At 33.3% G+C, this 19,795-nt stretch overlaps 2 protein-coding genes across 7 annotated transcripts in view; one reads left to right on the top strand and one right to left on the bottom strand.

The window, feature by feature from the left end:
* LOC141537965 (uncharacterized) overlaps positions 1-19,129 on the top strand; it is a 31,052-nt gene extending 11,923 nt beyond the window's left edge. For 2 of the 6 annotated variants that reach the window (XM_074259185.1, XM_074259183.1), the window contains 6 exons: positions 15,539-15,721; positions 16,135-16,372; positions 16,464-16,685; positions 16,784-16,844; positions 16,921-17,195; positions 17,283-19,129. In XM_074259185.1, coding sequence (XP_074115286.1) covers positions 16,135-16,372; positions 16,464-16,685; positions 16,784-16,800 — 477 coding nt within the window. In that variant the 5' untranslated portion in view covers positions 15,539-15,721 and the 3' untranslated portion in view covers positions 16,801-16,844; positions 16,921-17,195; positions 17,283-19,129. Of the gene's footprint in view, positions 1-14,463; positions 15,134-15,538; positions 15,722-16,134; positions 16,373-16,463; positions 16,686-16,783; positions 16,845-16,920; positions 17,196-17,282 lie in introns of those variants that run through there. The other 4 variants (XM_074259186.1, XM_074259187.1, XM_074259184.1 and 1 more) reach the window with 4 other exon arrangements.
* On the bottom strand, positions 10,809-14,286 carry LOC141538228 (uncharacterized). Its single transcript, XM_074259606.1, has 3 exons — positions 14,239-14,286; positions 12,335-13,112; positions 10,809-11,292 (listed from the first exon to the last, which is right to left on the bottom strand). Exons 1-3 carry the CDS (start codon positions 14,284-14,286, stop codon positions 11,273-11,275), a joined length of 846 nt encoding a protein of 281 aa, XP_074115707.1. The 3' UTR covers positions 10,809-11,272.
* Positions 19,130-19,795: the final 666 nt, after the last annotated feature.

Genomic DNA, 19,795 nt, shown 5'->3' with positions numbered 1-19,795 from the left:
ATCGAGTCACTAATGCCCGCGATGATCGAACAATTGTTAGAGAAGTTCGACGACAACCTTTCGTCAATGCGAATATTGTCGCTCGAAACTTCCCCAATCGCAGACAACAGCAACAACAACAGCAACAGCGACGACGGCATCAAGTGCGAAACATTTGCTCTCGAACAATCATCAACCGTCTTCGTGAAACTGGGTTACACGACACATCCTAATCGTGTACCCCTGTTGACAGCAAGACATCGTCGAGCTCGTTTAGCGTATGCTTACGATCATCGAAATTGGAACTTGAGGGAATGGACAAATGTTTTATTCACTGATGAGTCTCGTTTTAATCTGTATGGCAACGATCGACATCCTCTCGTTTGGCGCCGTCGTGGAGAACGTTTTCGCCAGAACTTTGTCCGTCCAGTCGTTGCCTACGGCGGTGGATCAGTTATGGTGTGGGGCGGCGTTTCACGAAATTGGAGAACACCTTTGGTAATTGTACGCGAAAATTTGACAGCTAGACGTTACATCGACCAAATTTTAAGGCCCATTGTTCTGCGCAGACGACAACATCTGAGGTCGTTCATATTGATGCAAGATAATGCACGTCCACACACAGCCAACATTACCCGGCGCTTCTTTGAGCGGCATGACATCACATTGTTGCGACACCCAGCAATGAGTCCAGATCTCAACCCCATAGAGCACGTTTGGGACATAATGGGCAGTCGGTTGCGCAGAGAGTATCCAAATTTGCAGAACTTAGCTGCTTTGGAGCGCGCGCTTCAGCACATTTGGAATACCATTCCGCAGCCTCAAATTACCGTCTGCATAAACATGGCTGAACGTTTGAGAGCCGTTATTGAAAACAGGGGTGGTAATACCCGGTATTGAACCAACAAAAACCTTCAGAGAATGAGTTTGGAGTCATTAAATACGGTGGAACTGACGAGCCACCGGGTCTCAATTCTCCTGAAATACCACACACACACACACACACACACACACACACACACACACACACACACACACACACACACACACACACACACACACACACACACACACACACACACACACACATACACACACACACACACACACACACACACACACAAGCGTAAATCTGACCGCGCGACCTCCACGTGGTACGCTTTGGATAACGCTAATGCCGGCGGTAATTGTTTTCTTAAACTTTTCAAGAGAAAAAATTTCAAAAAAAATTTTTAAAAAAATTTTTTTTTTTTTTTTCAATTTAAGCACTTTCTGGAACAAAAATGTGGAAAAAGCTCGAAAAAACAATTTTTTTTCTCATTTTTAAAAATTATGAGCTTTTCAGAGCAAAAAACGTGATCCTTTAATTTTTTCAAAAATTCGATCAAGTGAAACAAAAAAACGGCTGGCTGGATTAATTTAATTCTTTGTAGGGTTTTTGTGGACATATTGAACTGTAAAAGGCACACTTAACATTAGTGGTTTCCTCAATATTTTCGATCCAGCGCTTGATTTTCCAAAAAACCACTAAAAGCCCTTTTTTTGTTGCATTTTCAAATTCATGTGACGGAAAGAAAAAATTTTTTTTCGAAAAAACAATGGACACTCGTTAAGGGGAATTCATTCAAGTTCTTGAAACCCATCTTTAACTTTCTGTGCGATCATTGGTTGCTGAGATATCGATAATCAAAGACAAAAAGATCCTTTTCCATTTGAAGACCGATATCTCAGCGAGGAGTGGACGTATCAGGGTGTTTAAAAAAAGAAATTAAAGCTAAATGAACAAAGTATCCGATCCTTATGGTGGTTAAGCTAAAAAAATTTTTTCCACGCCCGTAGACCAAAAAAAAAAAAACTAAAAAAATTTTGAGAATTTTTTTGTTGCTGGTTTTTCTACGATTACTCAGAAACCGCGGAGGCTACAAAATTTTGAAGTTCTAATCCAAAAACTAGACACTTGGAGCTACAATTTCCTTTTTTTTTATTTCCTGTACGACCATTTCTCTCAAAGTTACGGCCGGTTGAAAACTACCGAAAAATTTGGAATTTTTTTTTGATCCCTTAATTTTTTCCAGTAGTGTATATTAATATATTAATCAACATTAACAGTTTGTTTATTTAGTCACATCTCTATTTAAAAATGTTGATTAAAGAGTATTAAAAATTAATTCTTCTCAATCAGTTTTTATAATCAAAGTTGTTATTCATCTCATCTTTGACAAATTTAAAGATTTCTCCCAATCTTACGTACACTAAAACTATTTTAATAAAAACTTTATTATATCAATTATGAGTTGATCAGCATCGAAAATTGTATTTAAAATCAAAAATAGAAAATATAAAATTCCTATCATATAGAACGTAAGTTTCAGAAAATTGTAAATGTCTATATATAATATATCTGGTGAAGAAAATAAAGTCATACGTAATATATGTCGGTAAAAATGTATGCTTCAATTTTTCTCCTAAATTCTATTAAAAAAATTACATATCAATCATGACATAGTTTTTACTACAGCTGTTTTTAAAATGCTTTTCGTACATGAACCTATTCACTATATGTATACAGTCTATAATTGTGCATTAAAAATCACAGGAAAAAAATATACAACTTGAAAAAATTAATTTTCCAATGACTTTTATTTAAAGTAAAAAATAAATTTGTCGTAATACTTCAAAGTTCACTTTCATTGTTACTTTACTTTCAAATTTAATGGTTTAAAGAAGTCAAAAATTAATGATGACCAACGTAGTAGCATTTCGTTCGTCGGTTTCCAGTGAAAAAATGAAATTCAAGAATTAGTAGGTCCAATAATTATAAACAAAATGAAACGATCAGAATATTATAACGATATTACACAATTTTATTTAGTTACCAAACTTGACAATGTTTCGATTTAGATATCCAAATTAATTATCACGTCAATTTCTATGAACTTGTACGTCAAGTAGTATCGTATACACGATGAAAAAAAATTTTTGTCTGATCATATATGATTATACATGAGGTTTGGAATGATCAAACATATATGATCAAAACATCTTGTGATAATACTCTTGGGACTTTAAAAAGTTTTTTTTTAGACTGGCAATACGATTGTTTTGACACTGACATACAGCCTGTCAATAATTACCGAAAAATTTATTGGACAGTGACTATTTTCTAATTTTTTTTAATAATGACATAATTTTTTTGTAATTTTATTGTACTTTGCGAATTTGATCAAATTTAATAAGTTCTTAAACTTTACAAAAATCTATTGAATTCCGGAATTTGATGAAATTGCAAAAATTTTTATAAAAACCAGTACTTTCTGTTGTTAAAAGTCTAATAAATTTATGTCTTTCAATATTAATGCTGGTGACTTGGACGAGTGAGCAGCGTTCCAGACGGCTTCCAGCTAAAAAGATTTGAGTTCGAGCCCTCCATACGCCTGCGATTTTTTTATTTAATATTGTCATGAATTGATTATCCTAATATTGTAACGAACCATTACCGTACTATTCCATTTCTCTATGTATTTATGAAATGAATTTGTTATTCTCGAAAGCATTTTTTTATCAGACATATATGAGTAAAAATAATTATATATGATCATATATAATAATGCATAAGTAAATCTGATTATATATGATTAGACGTGGCCAATATATATATATATATATATATATATATATATATATATATATATATATAAACTTTTGAACAAACTACATTTTCTGAATCAGCTCGAAAAACTGAGTCAGAAAATGGCTAAATTTTTTAAAAGTTGCGCCATGAGGACGGCTGCAATAGTTAGATTTTTATGAAATCTACTAAAAATTATGTAGCAATACGAACGTTTTGAACCATATGTATTTTGATCAGACGAAACAAGATCGATATAAATTCACAGTAGGTATACTGAAGTGTAAACATGACAGGTCCGTTCTAAAAATTCTTTGGATTTAATCTAAAAATACTTTGGAGTAACTCAAAATTCATAAAGGATTTGCTAAGAAAATAATTAAAGTTCACTCTGCAACAATTTGTATTCACTTTGGTTCTACTCTGGTTTTATTCTTTATCTACTCTCATTCCATTTTGATTCCAATCGAATTTTATTCAGGTTGCATTCTGATTCAACTCCGACGCCACTTTGGTTTTATTCTGGCTCCACTCCGCATCCACTCTGGTCTCACTCGATAACCAATCTGGCTCCACTTTGGCTTCACGTTGATTCCATTCTGTATCGATCTTGAATTTTCTATGTGTTCACTATGGGTCCACTATGTATTCAATTTGTATTCACTCTGTATTCACTATGTATTCACTCTGTATTCACTCTGAATACAGTCTGGTTTCAATCTGGTTTCACTCTGAAAAAAAGGCACAAAACCACTCTAGAAACACTCTGGATCTAGTATGATTCCACTCTGACTCTGGAAACAGAGTGGTTCCAGAGTGGACTCGCAGTCGCAAGGGTAAGTAAAAAACATCAAGTACATAGAATTAAACTGGAAAATCTTGCTCTCAGTTGGACTGATGATAAAGGTCAACTCATTGAGACAAGCACGGATACTGTGCCTTGGGGTTATAAAGGCTCCTTAGATTTTAAGAAACGAAAACTTGTAGAAGATAACGATGAAAATAATAATAATAAAAGACAAAAAATTAGTAATATTAAAAAACTATGTAAGTATAGTTTTTAGGATTTATGTAGTAATGTTTTGTAAATAAAAACAATGTAAATATAATTTGTGTTTTACATATCAGATTTATTGATCCAACTATTATGTTTAGTATCAAAACCTAATCATTTAACATAATATTTATTTCCACGTTTTCTAATTACTTTTTCAACAAGATATACATCTGGATATTTGACTTTGCTGAGTTCTTCATTGTAAAATCCTCCTTCAATTGGTTGATCCTGATAGTCCACGAGCTTGTACGTCGTTGGATTCGTATTCTGCACCGACTTGATCGTGAAGATTTCTGTTGTCCAGTTTGGTGTGTATCCTTTGTCAAAAACATGCTTGTACTTGCTGATTCGGACTTTGTCTCCAACTTTGAACTTCTGCTTCGATTTGGTTTTCAGTGGTTGATATATATTTTTCAACAGTTGTTTCTCCTGAGCAGCCCTGATTAAAAAAAAGAATTCAAACCGATTGACAATGTTAATTTTCCATAAGATAAAGAATTCAAAAGTATTTAAAGTATTCAGAAGTATTGGAAAGAATTCAAATTTCGTTATTTCCAATTTTACTTTTTAATTCATTTTTTTAATCAGGGAGCGGTAACATCGACAGGTTTCATTTTGATGGTACTGTGTTTGGTGTTGTTGTAAGTATTCACCAAGTCATCAAGTATATCGATCCACTTGTAGCTGCCATGAGCTGTAAACTCTCGTCTTAAGTGTTCTATTGAAACGTTCACATATGGATGCTTTAATTTTCCAGAAGCTTTTAATATATAACTCCAGCCTCCCTAAGCTCTTCAATAATTGACATGATTTCATTCGTGTGACTTGGATTTCCAGCAGCTTGAGATGCCATAAGTAGTCGCAAACGATCAACTAGTTCATTTGGATCATCCCAGTAAACATTGTCCATTGGTAACCTCTGTTTTCTTGCAATCATATATTTTGGTAACCCTTTACCGAACTTGGTGATAAAATCAGCAATGTATTTATTGAACTTGATTGTTGTATCTTCATAAATGGTACGATTTGGATCATAATTTTTCCTATGAGCGTTGGTATGTTGAATTATGTCCAAGTACTTTTTCTTATCATCTGGGGTGATGAGTGCATCCTCTGGTGATTTTCTAAATAATAATTCCAACAACCCAGGAGTTATTGGATAATTTTTTTCTTTGACAGTTATTGTATCATTTGCAAATGAAATAGGTGAATCACCCATATTCATTTCACCACGTTTTCTGCGTACACCATATCTCATATCATTATCTTTATGTTTTTTACTTAAACGTTGTAGATAATTAGTGAGAAGAGGATTTCTACGAGCTGGAGTACTTGTTGATGGTGGCTGAGTAATAGCAAGTGCTGTATTATCAAATGAACTTTCATCATCTGTTATTAAACTGTTGTATACTTCTGGATCATCATATAAAGATTTTTCAACCTCTTGTTTTTCAACCTGTGGTTTTTCTTCTTTTTTAATATTTTCCCCTTTCAACTTTGAAGATTCAACTATACTCTGGAGTGGTGTCACAATAGGCTTGAACATTTCCTCCATAGCTTTCTTAGCTGTATCTTTACCCAACTTCAACATCTTGTGCTTCCGTCGGATGGCATCACTGGCTTGAGATATCTGATGCAGAATATCTTTCTGCTTTGATATTTCTTCAGGCTTCATGTTGACAGGTTAACGTCTACAGCATGTATGACTATCACACTCTAAAGTACCTCAATTTATACTAATGAAGCAGTCGAATCCTTTGCGATACCTACCACTGTTCAATTCACTGTCTTTATCTATTACCACAAACCCATACTTATTCCAACATGCCGAGCATAAATCTCTGAATGAGTTGTACGACATGTCTGTATTGACATGATCATTATAAATATGCTTCAGATTCATTTCATCTTGACGGAATAGCACGAGAAAGTTTGCGTTATCTCTAATCAGATGCTTAGGTATTCGTGTATAAGTTTGACAGAGATAGAAGCTGTCTACATCCTTGTGTCGACCCATGCAGAAGAAAGCCTTGATGTGAACCTGTTTTTCACAAGCCACATCATCATATATCATCAGGGAGTTAGGTTTAGCATCTTTAGGCTTGATTACAGCTTCATGTTCACTGAATGTGAAGAATCCAATACCATCAATCTGTTTAAGCAGCGTCTCCAGGAACTGATACTTTGGTTGGTTAAGAGACTTTGAGTAAAGATATATATTCTCAAACCTCAAACCGTTTGGATGTACAATAAGAGACAGTAGAGCGTTGGTCTTTCCACAGTTTGATGGTCCGCAAAACACTGCACGGATACTGTTGGGAAGTAAAGCACCATATCGTTTGAGTTTCACACCGGTTCCTTGAACAATTTGATCAAAATTGATAACTGGCAACTGAGCTCTTGGTTTGTTGTCCATGACTGCTGATTGTATTCTGAGCTCAAGAGGTATATATACCGGCTTATATAGATAAGCGAGTCAGTCTTATGACTGACATGTCTGAGAGCAGACGTGGTAAAGGTTTGTTCAACAATATAATCAATAAGCTCCCACTTGAACTCCATATCCCTGGGTACCAGTACTGCGGTCCAGATACAAAGTTAGCTAAGAGGTTAGCTCGAGGTGATCCAGGTATAAATCCTCTGGACGCTGCGTCTAAGGAACACGATATAGCTTACTCGAAAAATCGTGAAAATTTAGAAGCCCGTCACGAGGCTGATAAAATCCTTGCTGAGAAAGCGTGGCAACGATTTCAAGCAAGAGACGCTGCTATTGGTGAAAAAGCTGCTGCTTGGAGTGTGAATAAAATCATGAAGTTGAAAAGACATTTCGGTATGGGTCTTAAAAAAGAAAAACCTATTACCAAGCGTAAGACAATTAAAAGAAAAACAATGAAGCGTAAGACAGTCAAAAGAAAGACTTCCAAGAAGAAGGATGTTGCTCTGAGACAGATTGTTGATGAAGCTAAAAAGTCCATGCAGCCTGGTGGAGATCCAGTTAAAACAGCTCTTGGAGGTGCCCGCAAAGCTGTCAAGAAAGTTGGTGGGAAGAAAAACGTTCGATTGCCTCGTATTCTACCAGTTCCATCAAAGATTGGTGGAGTACTTCCATTCTTGATTCCCCTGTTTGCAGGGTTATCAGCGGTTGGTGCTCTAACAGGTGGAGCTGCAGGTGTTGCAAAAGCTGTGAACGATGCCAGCGCAGCCAAAAATCAATTAGCTGAAAAGAAACGTCACAACTTGAAGATGGAGGAAATAGCTGTAGGTAGATGATTATACCTCAAACCTTACCGCAGTGGTATGGGACTTTATCTGAAACCATACCCAGAAGGAGCTGGCTGCAAGAAGTCAAAAAACCAGTAGAGCTACCACATCGAGCATTGACTAACATCGACTTATTAAAATATGTCAAGCTGCTTAAAATTCCAAATTTTCGTGGAGTTTTCATAAGAAATGATTTACCAAAATCTGGACCAAAGACAAACGAATCAGCAATAATAAATTTAGATGATAAACTTGGACCTGGAACTCACTGGGTTGCATACAAGAAGAATCATAATCAAGTAATTTACTTTGACAGTTTTGGTAATCTACAACCCCCACAAGACTTGATGAAATATCTCGATGTAGGTAGCGTAAAGTACAATCATAAAAGATATCAAGACTTTGATACAATCATATGTAGACATTTGTGCTTAAAATTCCTGGCTAGACAACTATAAATTGAAGTGAGTCGAGACAACAAGCGTCAGTCATGGCAGAGTCATTCACCTTGACACTATCTGGAAACTCCTCCATACTGGAGGCAAATTATTTTCCACCGATTGAGTTATCATCAACAAAAGATTATGTACTTGGACTCGTTAAGCTTCTAACATTCAATTCAATACCAAATATTGATGTTGGTGCTAATAAATTTTATGTGTCATCAAAAAGATCCAAAAGAAGTATAATCAAGAGATTTCAAGAAATAACTATACCAACAGGGAGTTATGAAATTAAAGATATTGAAACTTATATAAACAAGACATTACCTGAACTAAGTTTCACTTTAAAAGCAAACAACAATGAGTTGAGAAGTGAAATAAAATGTGATCAATATATAAATTTTGAACCTGAAGATTCCATTGGGTCATTACTTGGATTTACCAATCGGATTCTTGAACCTAACATAACTCATAAATCTGATTTACCAGTGAAAATATTAAAAATCAATGCTCTGAGAATCGAGTGCAATATAACTACTGGATCGTACATCAATGGTGAGAAGAATCATACAATCCATGAATTTTTTCCAAGGGTTCCAGCAGGATATAAAATAGTGAAAGTGCCAACAAACATCATTTACCTGCCAGTCGCCGTACGAGCAATACACAACTTGAGGCTCCACATTGTTGATCAGAACGGGGGAATAGCAAATTTCCGTGGCGAGACTATCACGATAAGACTGCATATAAAAAGCCTGTAATGGGTATCGTATATGAGACAAAGACTGGTAACGGGTATAAAAGGATTGCAGGATGCCCAAAGATCATCAATCATCATCGAGCTTTGAAAGTGTTGACACGTCAAAACGCAGAGTTCCTAAAAAGTCTAGGACTAAAATTACGTGAAAAATTCACAAGATAAAAATAAATTTTTGTTGTCTAGCTTGTGTGATACCATGGCGGAAATCTTAGATATAAAAAAATCAATTATTTTCGATGAGTCTATTGCACACTGTGAAGCTCATTCACACTTGCCATATGCATCATCAACATTCAACAACAGTGATGAAATCAGGATTGCTGTTCAACATCAAGATCTGTGCTTGCTCCCACGCAAGAGCACATTACATTTTTATGGAAGACTGAGGAAAGCTGATGGTACTGCTGTAAGTGCTACTACGAAGATGGTCAATATGGCTGTTTGTCATATGTTTGAAGAGATACGTTATGAGCTCAATGTCGTAGAAATCGATAGATGTAAGAATGTTGGTATCACCAGTGTTATGAAAGGATACGCTTCTCTGAGTCCGGGACAACAAAATATTCTGGAAAATGCTGGTTGGATTGTTAATGAAGATGACAACAAGCTGACTGATAATAGCGGTTACTTTGATGTCTCAGTACCGCTGAGTTTCATTCTTGGATTTGCTGAAGATTATCAACGAATTATCGTGAATGCCAAGCATGAATTGATACTGATCAGATCAAATACTGATCAAAATGTTTATATTGTTACCGTTGAGAATGAAAATGTTTCAATTACGATTCAAAAAATTGAGTGGATTGTACCGTATATAACAATGTCTGACAAGCAAAAAATCGAGGTGTTGAATTACATAACCTCTGATCCAGCTATCCCAATCAGTTTCCGGACTTGGGAATTGTATGAGTATCCACTGCTACCAGCTACCAACAAGCATATTTGGGTAATCAAAACAACAAATCAGCTTGAGAAACCTCGTTTTGTTATCCTTGGATTCCAAACAGCAAGAAAGAATCAATCGACTCAAAAACGCAAGCGAGTTTGATCACTGCAGCATAAGAGACATTAAGCTGTTCTTGAACTCTCAGAGTTATCCATATGGAAATTTGAACCTCAACATTGTGCATAATCAGTATGCCTTGATGTATGATATGTACACAAATTTTCAAAGTGCTTACTATGGAAAAGAAGCTGAACCGCTATTGGCTAAAAAAAATTTTCTGAATAAAGCACCTCTGTATATAATTGACTGTTCCAAGCAGAACGAGTCAATCAAGTCTGGACCTGTGGATATACGCCTGGAATTTGAATCATCAGTACAGTTTCCAAATCAAACTGCTGCTTACTGCTTGATAATTCACGATCGAATAATTGAGTACAATCCCATCAGCAGCACTGTGAGAAAACTTACTTAATGGTGCAGTTTGATCCCAAACCCACCATACATTACATGTATGTATGGGACTTTGCATCCAGACAAGCGAGGAAAGGATCATGGGAACAAGCAGCAAGAGACGGAGAACGATTTCACCGACGAATACAACAAATCAATAAAATTATTGATCCTGTACTAATCAATAAACTTAATGTAATTAAAAATAGTAAATAAACATGATGTAATTAAAAATAGTAAATAAAGAAAAACTTTTTTATAATTTTGGGTTTCTAATTATAAACCTTACTATAATAAATACGAAATATATTAGTAACATTACATAGATTTAAACTTTTTCATTAATTGCGCAGTTGGTATAGATGGTGTGTAAATGAATTTAAATTTATTGTATGATGTACCGATGTAATACAAATAAATCTTTTCACCATTATTGATAATATTCTTCATCTTTGCAAGTAGATGCGGCTTATTCAAAAACTTCTGGTTGCATGCAGCAGGGAGAAACGTTGATCAAGTGTTGTCCAAGCATATTTCAACGTTGAATCCAAATTGTGTTCTAACTATTCTGATGTTTGTGATCTCATAATTATACCCAGTTTCCAATTCATGCATTCGCCTGAATGGTAGAGGGCACCCGTACATCCTGGTGATGATAGCAGATTCCAGCAGCGGGTAGCGTTAGGGTCAGGGTAATGTAGTCGCGTAATCTGTTTGTCTTTGTCATCAAGGTATGAAGCTAATTTCTCTAAACTGGAGGCCATGAATCTAAAAGAGTCAATAAATCTTAGAGAGACTAAAGTATTTTTAACTGATTTTGTGAAAGAAATGTAACGCTCTTTATTGATTAGTAATAATGAAATTTCACCCTCAAATACTGTAGCTAAGGATTTAATTATAAAGTGTGAGTCATAGCCGGATAAATTATGAAAGACAACTGGGATAATGGTAGATTTCAGATAATTAACGTTACATGATTTATGAGCTACGTTTCTATAGTTACCCGTGAAGTGACAATGATCATAGACTTTATCTGTTGTAGAAGTGATTGATTTTTCACAGATGTGACACTCAGTTGCCTGATTGTGTCTATCTTGTTGCTCTTTCGTTAAAGGTTTTATTTTAATGGGATTCTTTAGAATTTTTTCAAAGTCCAGAGCTAATGACTCTAATTGTTTAACAAACCAGTTTATGCAATCAGGAGAACGGTTTAATTCAAATTTGGAGAGTGCGTTATCATAGCTGCAATGTACATAGTAACCAATACTGTGTGGAACATGTTTATTAATTGTCTTTTCATCATCTCCTGGGGGTTCGAGTGTGCATTCTAGATCCGCGTAAACTACAAACGGCACAGTATCTTTAGACTTAAAATCTTTGAATTTCAAAATTTGATTTTTTTCACTGGGAAATTCCATGCGGACTTTGTTAGATTTAAAACAATCTACTCGGTGCTCTAAATAACATTTTTGTAATTTGAAATGATTCAAACAACGATCACAAAAGTATAATCTATGTCTACCTAAAGATATTTGACTTTTAATTAGTCTGGAAAGATTATGTATCAATGCAAAGTGATAGACTGACTCAATATTATCTAAATTTTCAGTATAATTTACACTTTTTTTAATCATTAATAGATGAATTGTTGGTATTTCTGACTCGAAGTTACTTAAATATAATGGGATAATAGTACTTTTTTCAGACTTTTTACCTGTGAATTCTGACTCTATACCATATACATTAATGCTAAGGTCATTCATTTTTTCAAATTTTGGTACATCATTAAGTTTGATTGGAAATTGAATACCTTCATAATTTAATCTGACGTTGAAGTGTCGATAACTTGTAGGATCACCCGGAACCAATACTGGTAGATGCAAGGCAGCGTTGACACACCACAGGAAGCAGAACTCATCATTGTTCTGGATGTTCGTAACCGCATTCTTCTTGACAATATCCTTTGGCAATCTGACGAAGGTGGAGTTTCCAACTTGGTTTGGTGTGAATCGTGACATGGTTACCATCATGCTGTTCGGTCCAAGCAGACTCCATCCAGAACCCTCATGCTCAAAATCTTCAATTCTTTGAAGTAATTTTTCGTAGACATGTTGACTAAACCAATCCTGAAGAGATGTGGCAGGGAGAATCTCACGGCTTTTGGTGATGAAAGACTTTCGCTCTTCTACATCTTCTTGTTTCCGGAATGTACAAAAGAGTTCAACATTCACTTTCAACCCTGCCAGATCTCTCAAGACACTCTGTACCTTGTTGATGATGATGTCCCGTGAGGCCTGGAGAAATGATGCTGGATCTATGTGACGTTGGTTGATAACACATCCAGTCTGGATGTTACCAGCAAAAGCATTCTCCAAGTCCTTCCATTTGACTCCTTGGTTAAGATCTCCACCAACAACTTGGTTACCGAGTCTGAAGAACTGATCGGCAAACCAGTTGAGTTGGTTGATGTGCGCTTGAATACTTCGTCTCACTTGAATTGTTGTTCCAGGATCCAGTAATATTGTGTTGAAGTATTCAATGGTCTCCGCACACACTCGTAAACACCTTTGACGATGTTCATCAGTGAGCTACTTTCCCAACAGATCAGCATATGAGACTGCAATAGTGTCCACCAAGTTCTTGAGAGCCTCGATGAGGTTATGTTGTGCCATTTTGGAACGAGAATCACTACTGTCTTACACAATATTATAGGTTATGTACACTGTTTATAGGTTATATACACTGTTTATAGGTTATGTACACTGTTTATAGGTTATGTACACTTTTAAAGGTTATGTTACTGTTTATAGATGATGTACACTACACAATAGTTTTTGCACACTGGACTATACTCGCGTACTTCACAACACTGAACTTCACTATATTTTATAACACTGAATACTGTTTAATCACGAGAGATGTACTTCGTTTTTGTGAAGTACGGCTTGAGCGCGCTGCTTTATAGTCAGAGGATACTACGCAGTTACCCCCACTCCTCTACCTCAAAAACGGTTTGATGACGTCATCTACTACGCAGTTAGAAATAGAACAAAGAAAACTGCGCAGTTACATGACCTTGAACAGGCTCAGACCTGTATGATGACGTCATCTACTACGCAGTTAGAAAATTCTATCACAGAATGAGTCATCTACTACGCAGTTAGGAATAAAGCATAGAGAACTACGCAGTTACCGTGACCTTGAACAGGTTCAGACCTGTTTAGAAGTAGACAGAAACCTCGACAGATGGCGTATCTTCTCGCATGTACTCCTCATACGTACAGTTTGAATATATTAATCTTTTCAGAATATAAACAATGAAATGCACCTGTGATCTAAGCAACTATTATTGATGCTGAGATCACAGGTGCAATTTTTAACAAAAATGCAGGAAATCAGAATCAAAATTTGAAATGGCGGATATTATACTTAAAATGACGGCGCGATATAAAAATGGTGGAAATCAGATTCAAAATGGCGGATTCATAACATAAAATGGCTGAAGTCAGATTCAAAATGGCAGATTTCAGATAGCAGACTCAAAATGGCGGATAGCAGCCACCAGATGGCGGATTCAAAATGGTAGGAAAATAGCGGATAAATTTTTAAAATGGCGGGAAAATGACGGATAGATTTAAATTACAGAATTCAGCACCAGCACCACCTATGGAAACAACCGATAAAAACCTCATTCATAGCCGCAAAATGTCATACATATCTACCACCGACAACACCTACTGTCGGTAAAAACAGACCGCCCATATCTACAGAGGACATTTATCACGGATATGAGTCTGTGGACGGTAATGTAGATCCCTTAGTAGTGACACGAACCCGCAAATCTGTTTTACCGACTGAGTATAATCCCCGTGTTTACCTACTTACATTGATTATGCTAGGAACTTATTAAGAAAATTTTTTTATTATTACCATCGTTGTATGGAGAAAAATCTCAAACTCTTAATTATCACTGTCTAATTCATTTACCAGATGATGTAATAAATTTGAACCTACCACTAAGTGACATTTCGGCATTTTGGGGTGAAAATTTTATTGGAAAAATAAAAAATTTAGTAAAATCACCTTTTAAGCCTCTAACTCAAATTGTTAATCGATTATCTGAGATTGAAAACGAAGATAAACTCAAAATTAAAAAGCAAATTATTGTTAAAAAGTGTGTTATAAGTGATACTTCAGATATTTTTGTTTACGAAAATGTACAGTACTTAAGTGTAGTGAGTGTTATTATAAACAACGTTTATTTAAGCTCAGTACGACCCGACAATGTAGTAATGCTTGAAGATAATACCGTTGTTATATTTGATAAGATTTTGTCAGTGAAAAATGAAAAGAGAATATTATCTAATCTTAATAACTTTTATATTTTCGGCCGTAAAATAATAAACCCTGTTAGTTTGTTTAATTATCCTACATCATCGATTGATGTTGGAATAATTCTGGGAGACAAATTTTCTAATTTACAAGAGTTATTCTCAATAACAAGAGTAAAATATAAATGTGTTTGTTTAAGTTATGTTGATAAAGTGTGTGTCGTATCTTTACTTCATGAATCAATTGATTCATAAAAATTCAACCATAAAAACCTTGTGTATATTTTTTAAATAGTCTTTAAATTTATGTTAATATTTATTTTTTAATAACTGAACTTTTGCTGAAATTTTTTTTTTATTTAAGAATAAAATGCGTTTAAAAGTTCCGCTGAATGTAAACGTATTACAGAAATATTTTCGTTTATCTGTGAAAGAATGAAAGAGAAAAAAGTATAAGACACTTGAGAAACAAAAATCCGCGTGCACCAAGTTTCTTAGTAAACATATGTGTATGAGTCGTATTCGCCCGATTTTCGGGTACTATGCCTAGCTACAGAAAACAATAAAGCAGCGCCACGCGTATCATGTGTGTGTGTGTGTGTGTGTGTGTGTGTGTGTGTGTGTGTGTGTGTGTGTGTGTGTGTGTGTGTGTGTGTGTGTGTGTGTGTGTTTTCTTATTTCAGTTTATTTGTGACATTGTGACTGACGGGTTCGTACGTAATTAAATTCGTTTGTTTAAATATTGACTATTATAATAAGTGTAATAAATAATTGTCATTACAATAATTATTATTTTTATTATATACATTATTATTAAGTGTGAAAGTAAAACTTTGTTCATTGAATAAACTGATAAAGTAAAAAAAGTAAGTAAATTAAAAAAAATAATTTTAATACTAATAGTTAAATCAAAAATAACAGGTACCTAACAATTGCAAATATTTTACAAAATAAAACATACAATCATTTAAAAAATGTACAAAGACAAAAGGTTGATAAAATTGATTCAAACTTTTGTTCTAATGAAAATGATTTAAATATTGGGAGATAATTTAACATGAATGTGTAGATTTCTAAATAAGCATAATTCAAATTAAATTCAGTTATTTTGCATAAAATTAAAAAAATAATGAAAATTGCCTGATCTGTTTCTCTCGTCATCAATTATTTTCTAATTTAAATATAAAAAATTATTAGAAGTGCTGATTTTTCAAAAAAAAAAAAAAAAAAAAGATTTATTTTCAATTATTTAATTAGTATGATTAATACATATTTATAGATGGGGGATAATGATACAGATGACATTTATGCTATTGTGGAATTTTTACCGCCCTCAACTGATGGAAACAAAGAAGTTGACATCGTTCCATCAAGCTGGCTCACACAAGTTGATGAAGACTCATATTCGTACTATCCAGACCCTGATAATTATCACAAGCTTGACAAGTATGTGCAAGAATTGCGAAATGCGAAAAATTCTTGGTCAAAATATTCAGTCCAAATCATTTCTTTTGCAGGTAATTATATATGTATCATTTTTTTTTTTAAGTGATTAATGATTTAAATAAGACCATATTACTATACTTTTCTTAATTATTGTTTGAATAGAAAATTATTCGCAAGCCAAAAGACGTTTAAAACGTTCTTTTACCACGATTAACGTTAAAAGTACTGACGAGTCCAGCAGACCAATTGGAAAGCCTTTGATGATGTCAGAAGCATGTGTTCTCAACGAAATGCATGATATAGTACCAATGCACGATGAAGGTTCATCAAGTAGCTTCATAGAGAAAAATAAATTAAAAATAAAAAATATAAAGCAAACTAATGGTAAATATTCTCAGTTGTTTATAAAAAAAATATCGGACTATGATATGTTATATAATTGAAAAAAAGTTGATTTTATAAAAAATAAATTGATTTTACAGAAAAAAAACTCGACTGACACAATAACAATAATTTCTGAAACGAGGGAAGGAATTGACTTAGGTAAATTGATTTTTATATGAACAATAATTATTTTAATTGCATTAAAACTTACTTAAATAATTTTATATTTCTATAGAAGCCTTGAAAGAATTTATGACTAAAATGAGAGAACGAACTGAGTCAGTTAAGCGTTATTTAATAAATGAGAAGAAAAGCTTGCAGTACGATATGAAAAAATATGTTGATGAAATCAAAAATACATTGATAGCTAACAAAGTAGCTACAGATCCTCAACAAAGTGCATCAAGTGCGATTGAAACATTGAATGTTGAGCTTCCAATAAAAAATCTGGAGGACTTTCAGAAGTTTGATACTGACTTAACAGAGAAAGAATCAAAAAGAGAGACATTGGTAAATATTATATATATCGTTATACTATTTTATTATAGTAACATTTAAATTAAATCTACATAAATTAACTATTATAATTATTTCCAGCTAGCATTTTTCCGGATCAAAATTTTTGGCGAAAAAACAGCGAAAGGTGGTTATCAGGGCAAGGAGATCGAGAACAGGGTCGAAAACAAAGATCCTTCCTTATCTTTATAATTTATTTTTAATATAATAATCCTTTTCTTTATAATCTGTTTAATATTTTAATATTATAATAACATTATTATTAAAATAATTAATATTAATATAATTATAATTATTAATTATACTTAATATAATTATAATTATTAATTATACTTATTAATTATAATTAATATAAAATTAACATCAAAATTATTAATACATAATAATCCTTATAAAAATAATGAAGCGATAATAATAATTTTAAAGTGAAATATAACATGTAAATGATTAATTATAATAATAACTGTTATTACAGCAATCAGCGATTGAAGGACAAACGATTAAAATCATAATTGGTGCAAAACAGCTTGAAATTAATAGACCAATAGTAAAAAAAATATTTGACGCATTACTGTTTGCCGTTAATGGGCCGATAGTTTAAATGATGTCTGGCCCATTGCTGGTTGCCATCAATGGGCCGATAATTAAATTATGCCTGGCCCATTGCTGGTTGCCATCAATGGCCCAACAGTTTAATGCCATTAATGGGCCGTGGTTATCATGCCAACTGTAAGCCAATTATTGGCCATTGAAAATTGCCATTACTGTGCCATTAATCGACATTCTTCGCCCAGCAATGGCCCAGTCTAGGGCCGATTTCCAAACTTCGTATGGGTATCTCACTGCTTCGGCCAATTGTGTTTTCTATAGCTTGTTGCGCGCTCTCGCTTGCACGCGCAGACTCAGACGGAACGGGACACTTTTTTGTGCGCGCTGCCGGTGTTCATCAATTTATAAGACGTTATCACGTCAAAAAAAGAAAAAAAAAATTTTTTTTATGATTTTACGTTTCAAACGCGCATTAGAGATATTATTTAAAATGATTTACACAATTTGACAGGATTAAAAATTAATCATAAATCAAATCATTTTGTTTAATAAGGAAAAACTTTTTACTACAAGTTAGCATTAGTTTAATGATTACTTGAAAGATTGTGATGTTCCAAACGATTTTGTGATAACTAATGAATTTACTTACCTGCATATCTTCAATTTAGTGAAGTTATTAATGCATTAACTCCTGAAATTTATAATGTTCGATGTTAATTAATTGTTAGCATTTTCAGTGGATGTGTAATATTTATTGTCCGATAATATTGAAATCAGCAGATTGATAATATCTCACAATTCTTTAGTATTCATTCAACAAATAAGCACATAAGTGATTTTAAATTGATATTTATATTTCTTAAAATTTCTTAGATGTGGATTTTTTTCGGTAATATTTACATCAAATTCTTTCAGAAAAATTTACGATGTTGCATCATATAAATTCGTATGTTTGAGCTCTGGTCTAGCACTTCAATGTCCTATACTAAAAATTACAATGTTTCTATAGTAATTTTTATGATTATTTACGAGTAATTATTTTAAGAAAAATTTATAAACTTTTTTGAAAATCTGTAAAATTTCTTAAAATTGTGACGATCAACTTTTTTTTTTTTTAATTGTTCATTTTTTTATGTATTTAAAAAAAAAATGTATCAATAAAATCAAATAGAAATTTCATTCAAAAAAATGAAAATTAAAATGGTTGACCCCACTTGTAAATATTTATCGTAATTTTGAATAAGTTTTTCTTTCTGTGTATAAACTTTAAAACAGAAATAACAATAATTGAATAAAAATGTACAAGCCGACATAGATTATGTGTTCACTTGGTTAACCTATGTCCATTTGAAGATCGAGAACTTACCGTCCATATAAGATATTTTTAAAACAGTATTACTAATCTGTAATGAAGACCATTTATTTGATGTGTTAATAAAAAATACAATAAATTTAAATTTAAATTTAAAAAAATGTACAGAGTAATTTTTATAAATTTTTATTGAGTTGTTCAACAAAATTTTCATCTAGATAACAAGAAATACTTCTTACAAAAGTGTCTGGAAATATACTCCAAAATACATCATCAAAGAAAAAATGGATACTGAAAAAAGTTATTGTTTTATGTTTTTAAAAATATGGTTAAGGTAAGAAATTATGTATCAGTCAAATATAATTATAAACTAATGAGTTTTGCTTCTTTGTTTTCCAATTAACGTTATATTAATAAGCCATACGAAATACTATCTTATGAAAAATAGATAAGTTTCTCTACTGTTGCACGGGAAAAAATTACAGTTAAATTCACCGTAATTATGGGACATAATGCGGACCTTAACTTGATACTATATTTTACAAAATGGATACCATTTTCCATGGAAACAAAAATTTGTATATTTCATAGTACTGACACTTTTAATGTTTTTATGATGAAAAAAATCAAGAAATGGGGCTATTGTTTCTATTATCTTTGTAATCAAACTTGAAGAATCGAGTCACCAGAAAAAATAACTTTTATACGCAATTAAATAGTATATTACGCCCCT

The sequence above is a fragment of the Cotesia typhae genome, unplaced genomic scaffold, assembly GCF_013202065.1.
Source record: "Cotesia typhae breed Kobodo isofemale line unplaced genomic scaffold, CoteBio_Ctyphae contig_20, whole genome shotgun sequence".
Taxonomy (NCBI): Eukaryota; Metazoa; Arthropoda; class Insecta; order Hymenoptera; family Braconidae; genus Cotesia; species Cotesia typhae.
The sequence above is the reverse complement of the archived record's forward strand: the minus strand, read 5'-3'. Positions and strand labels throughout refer to the sequence as shown.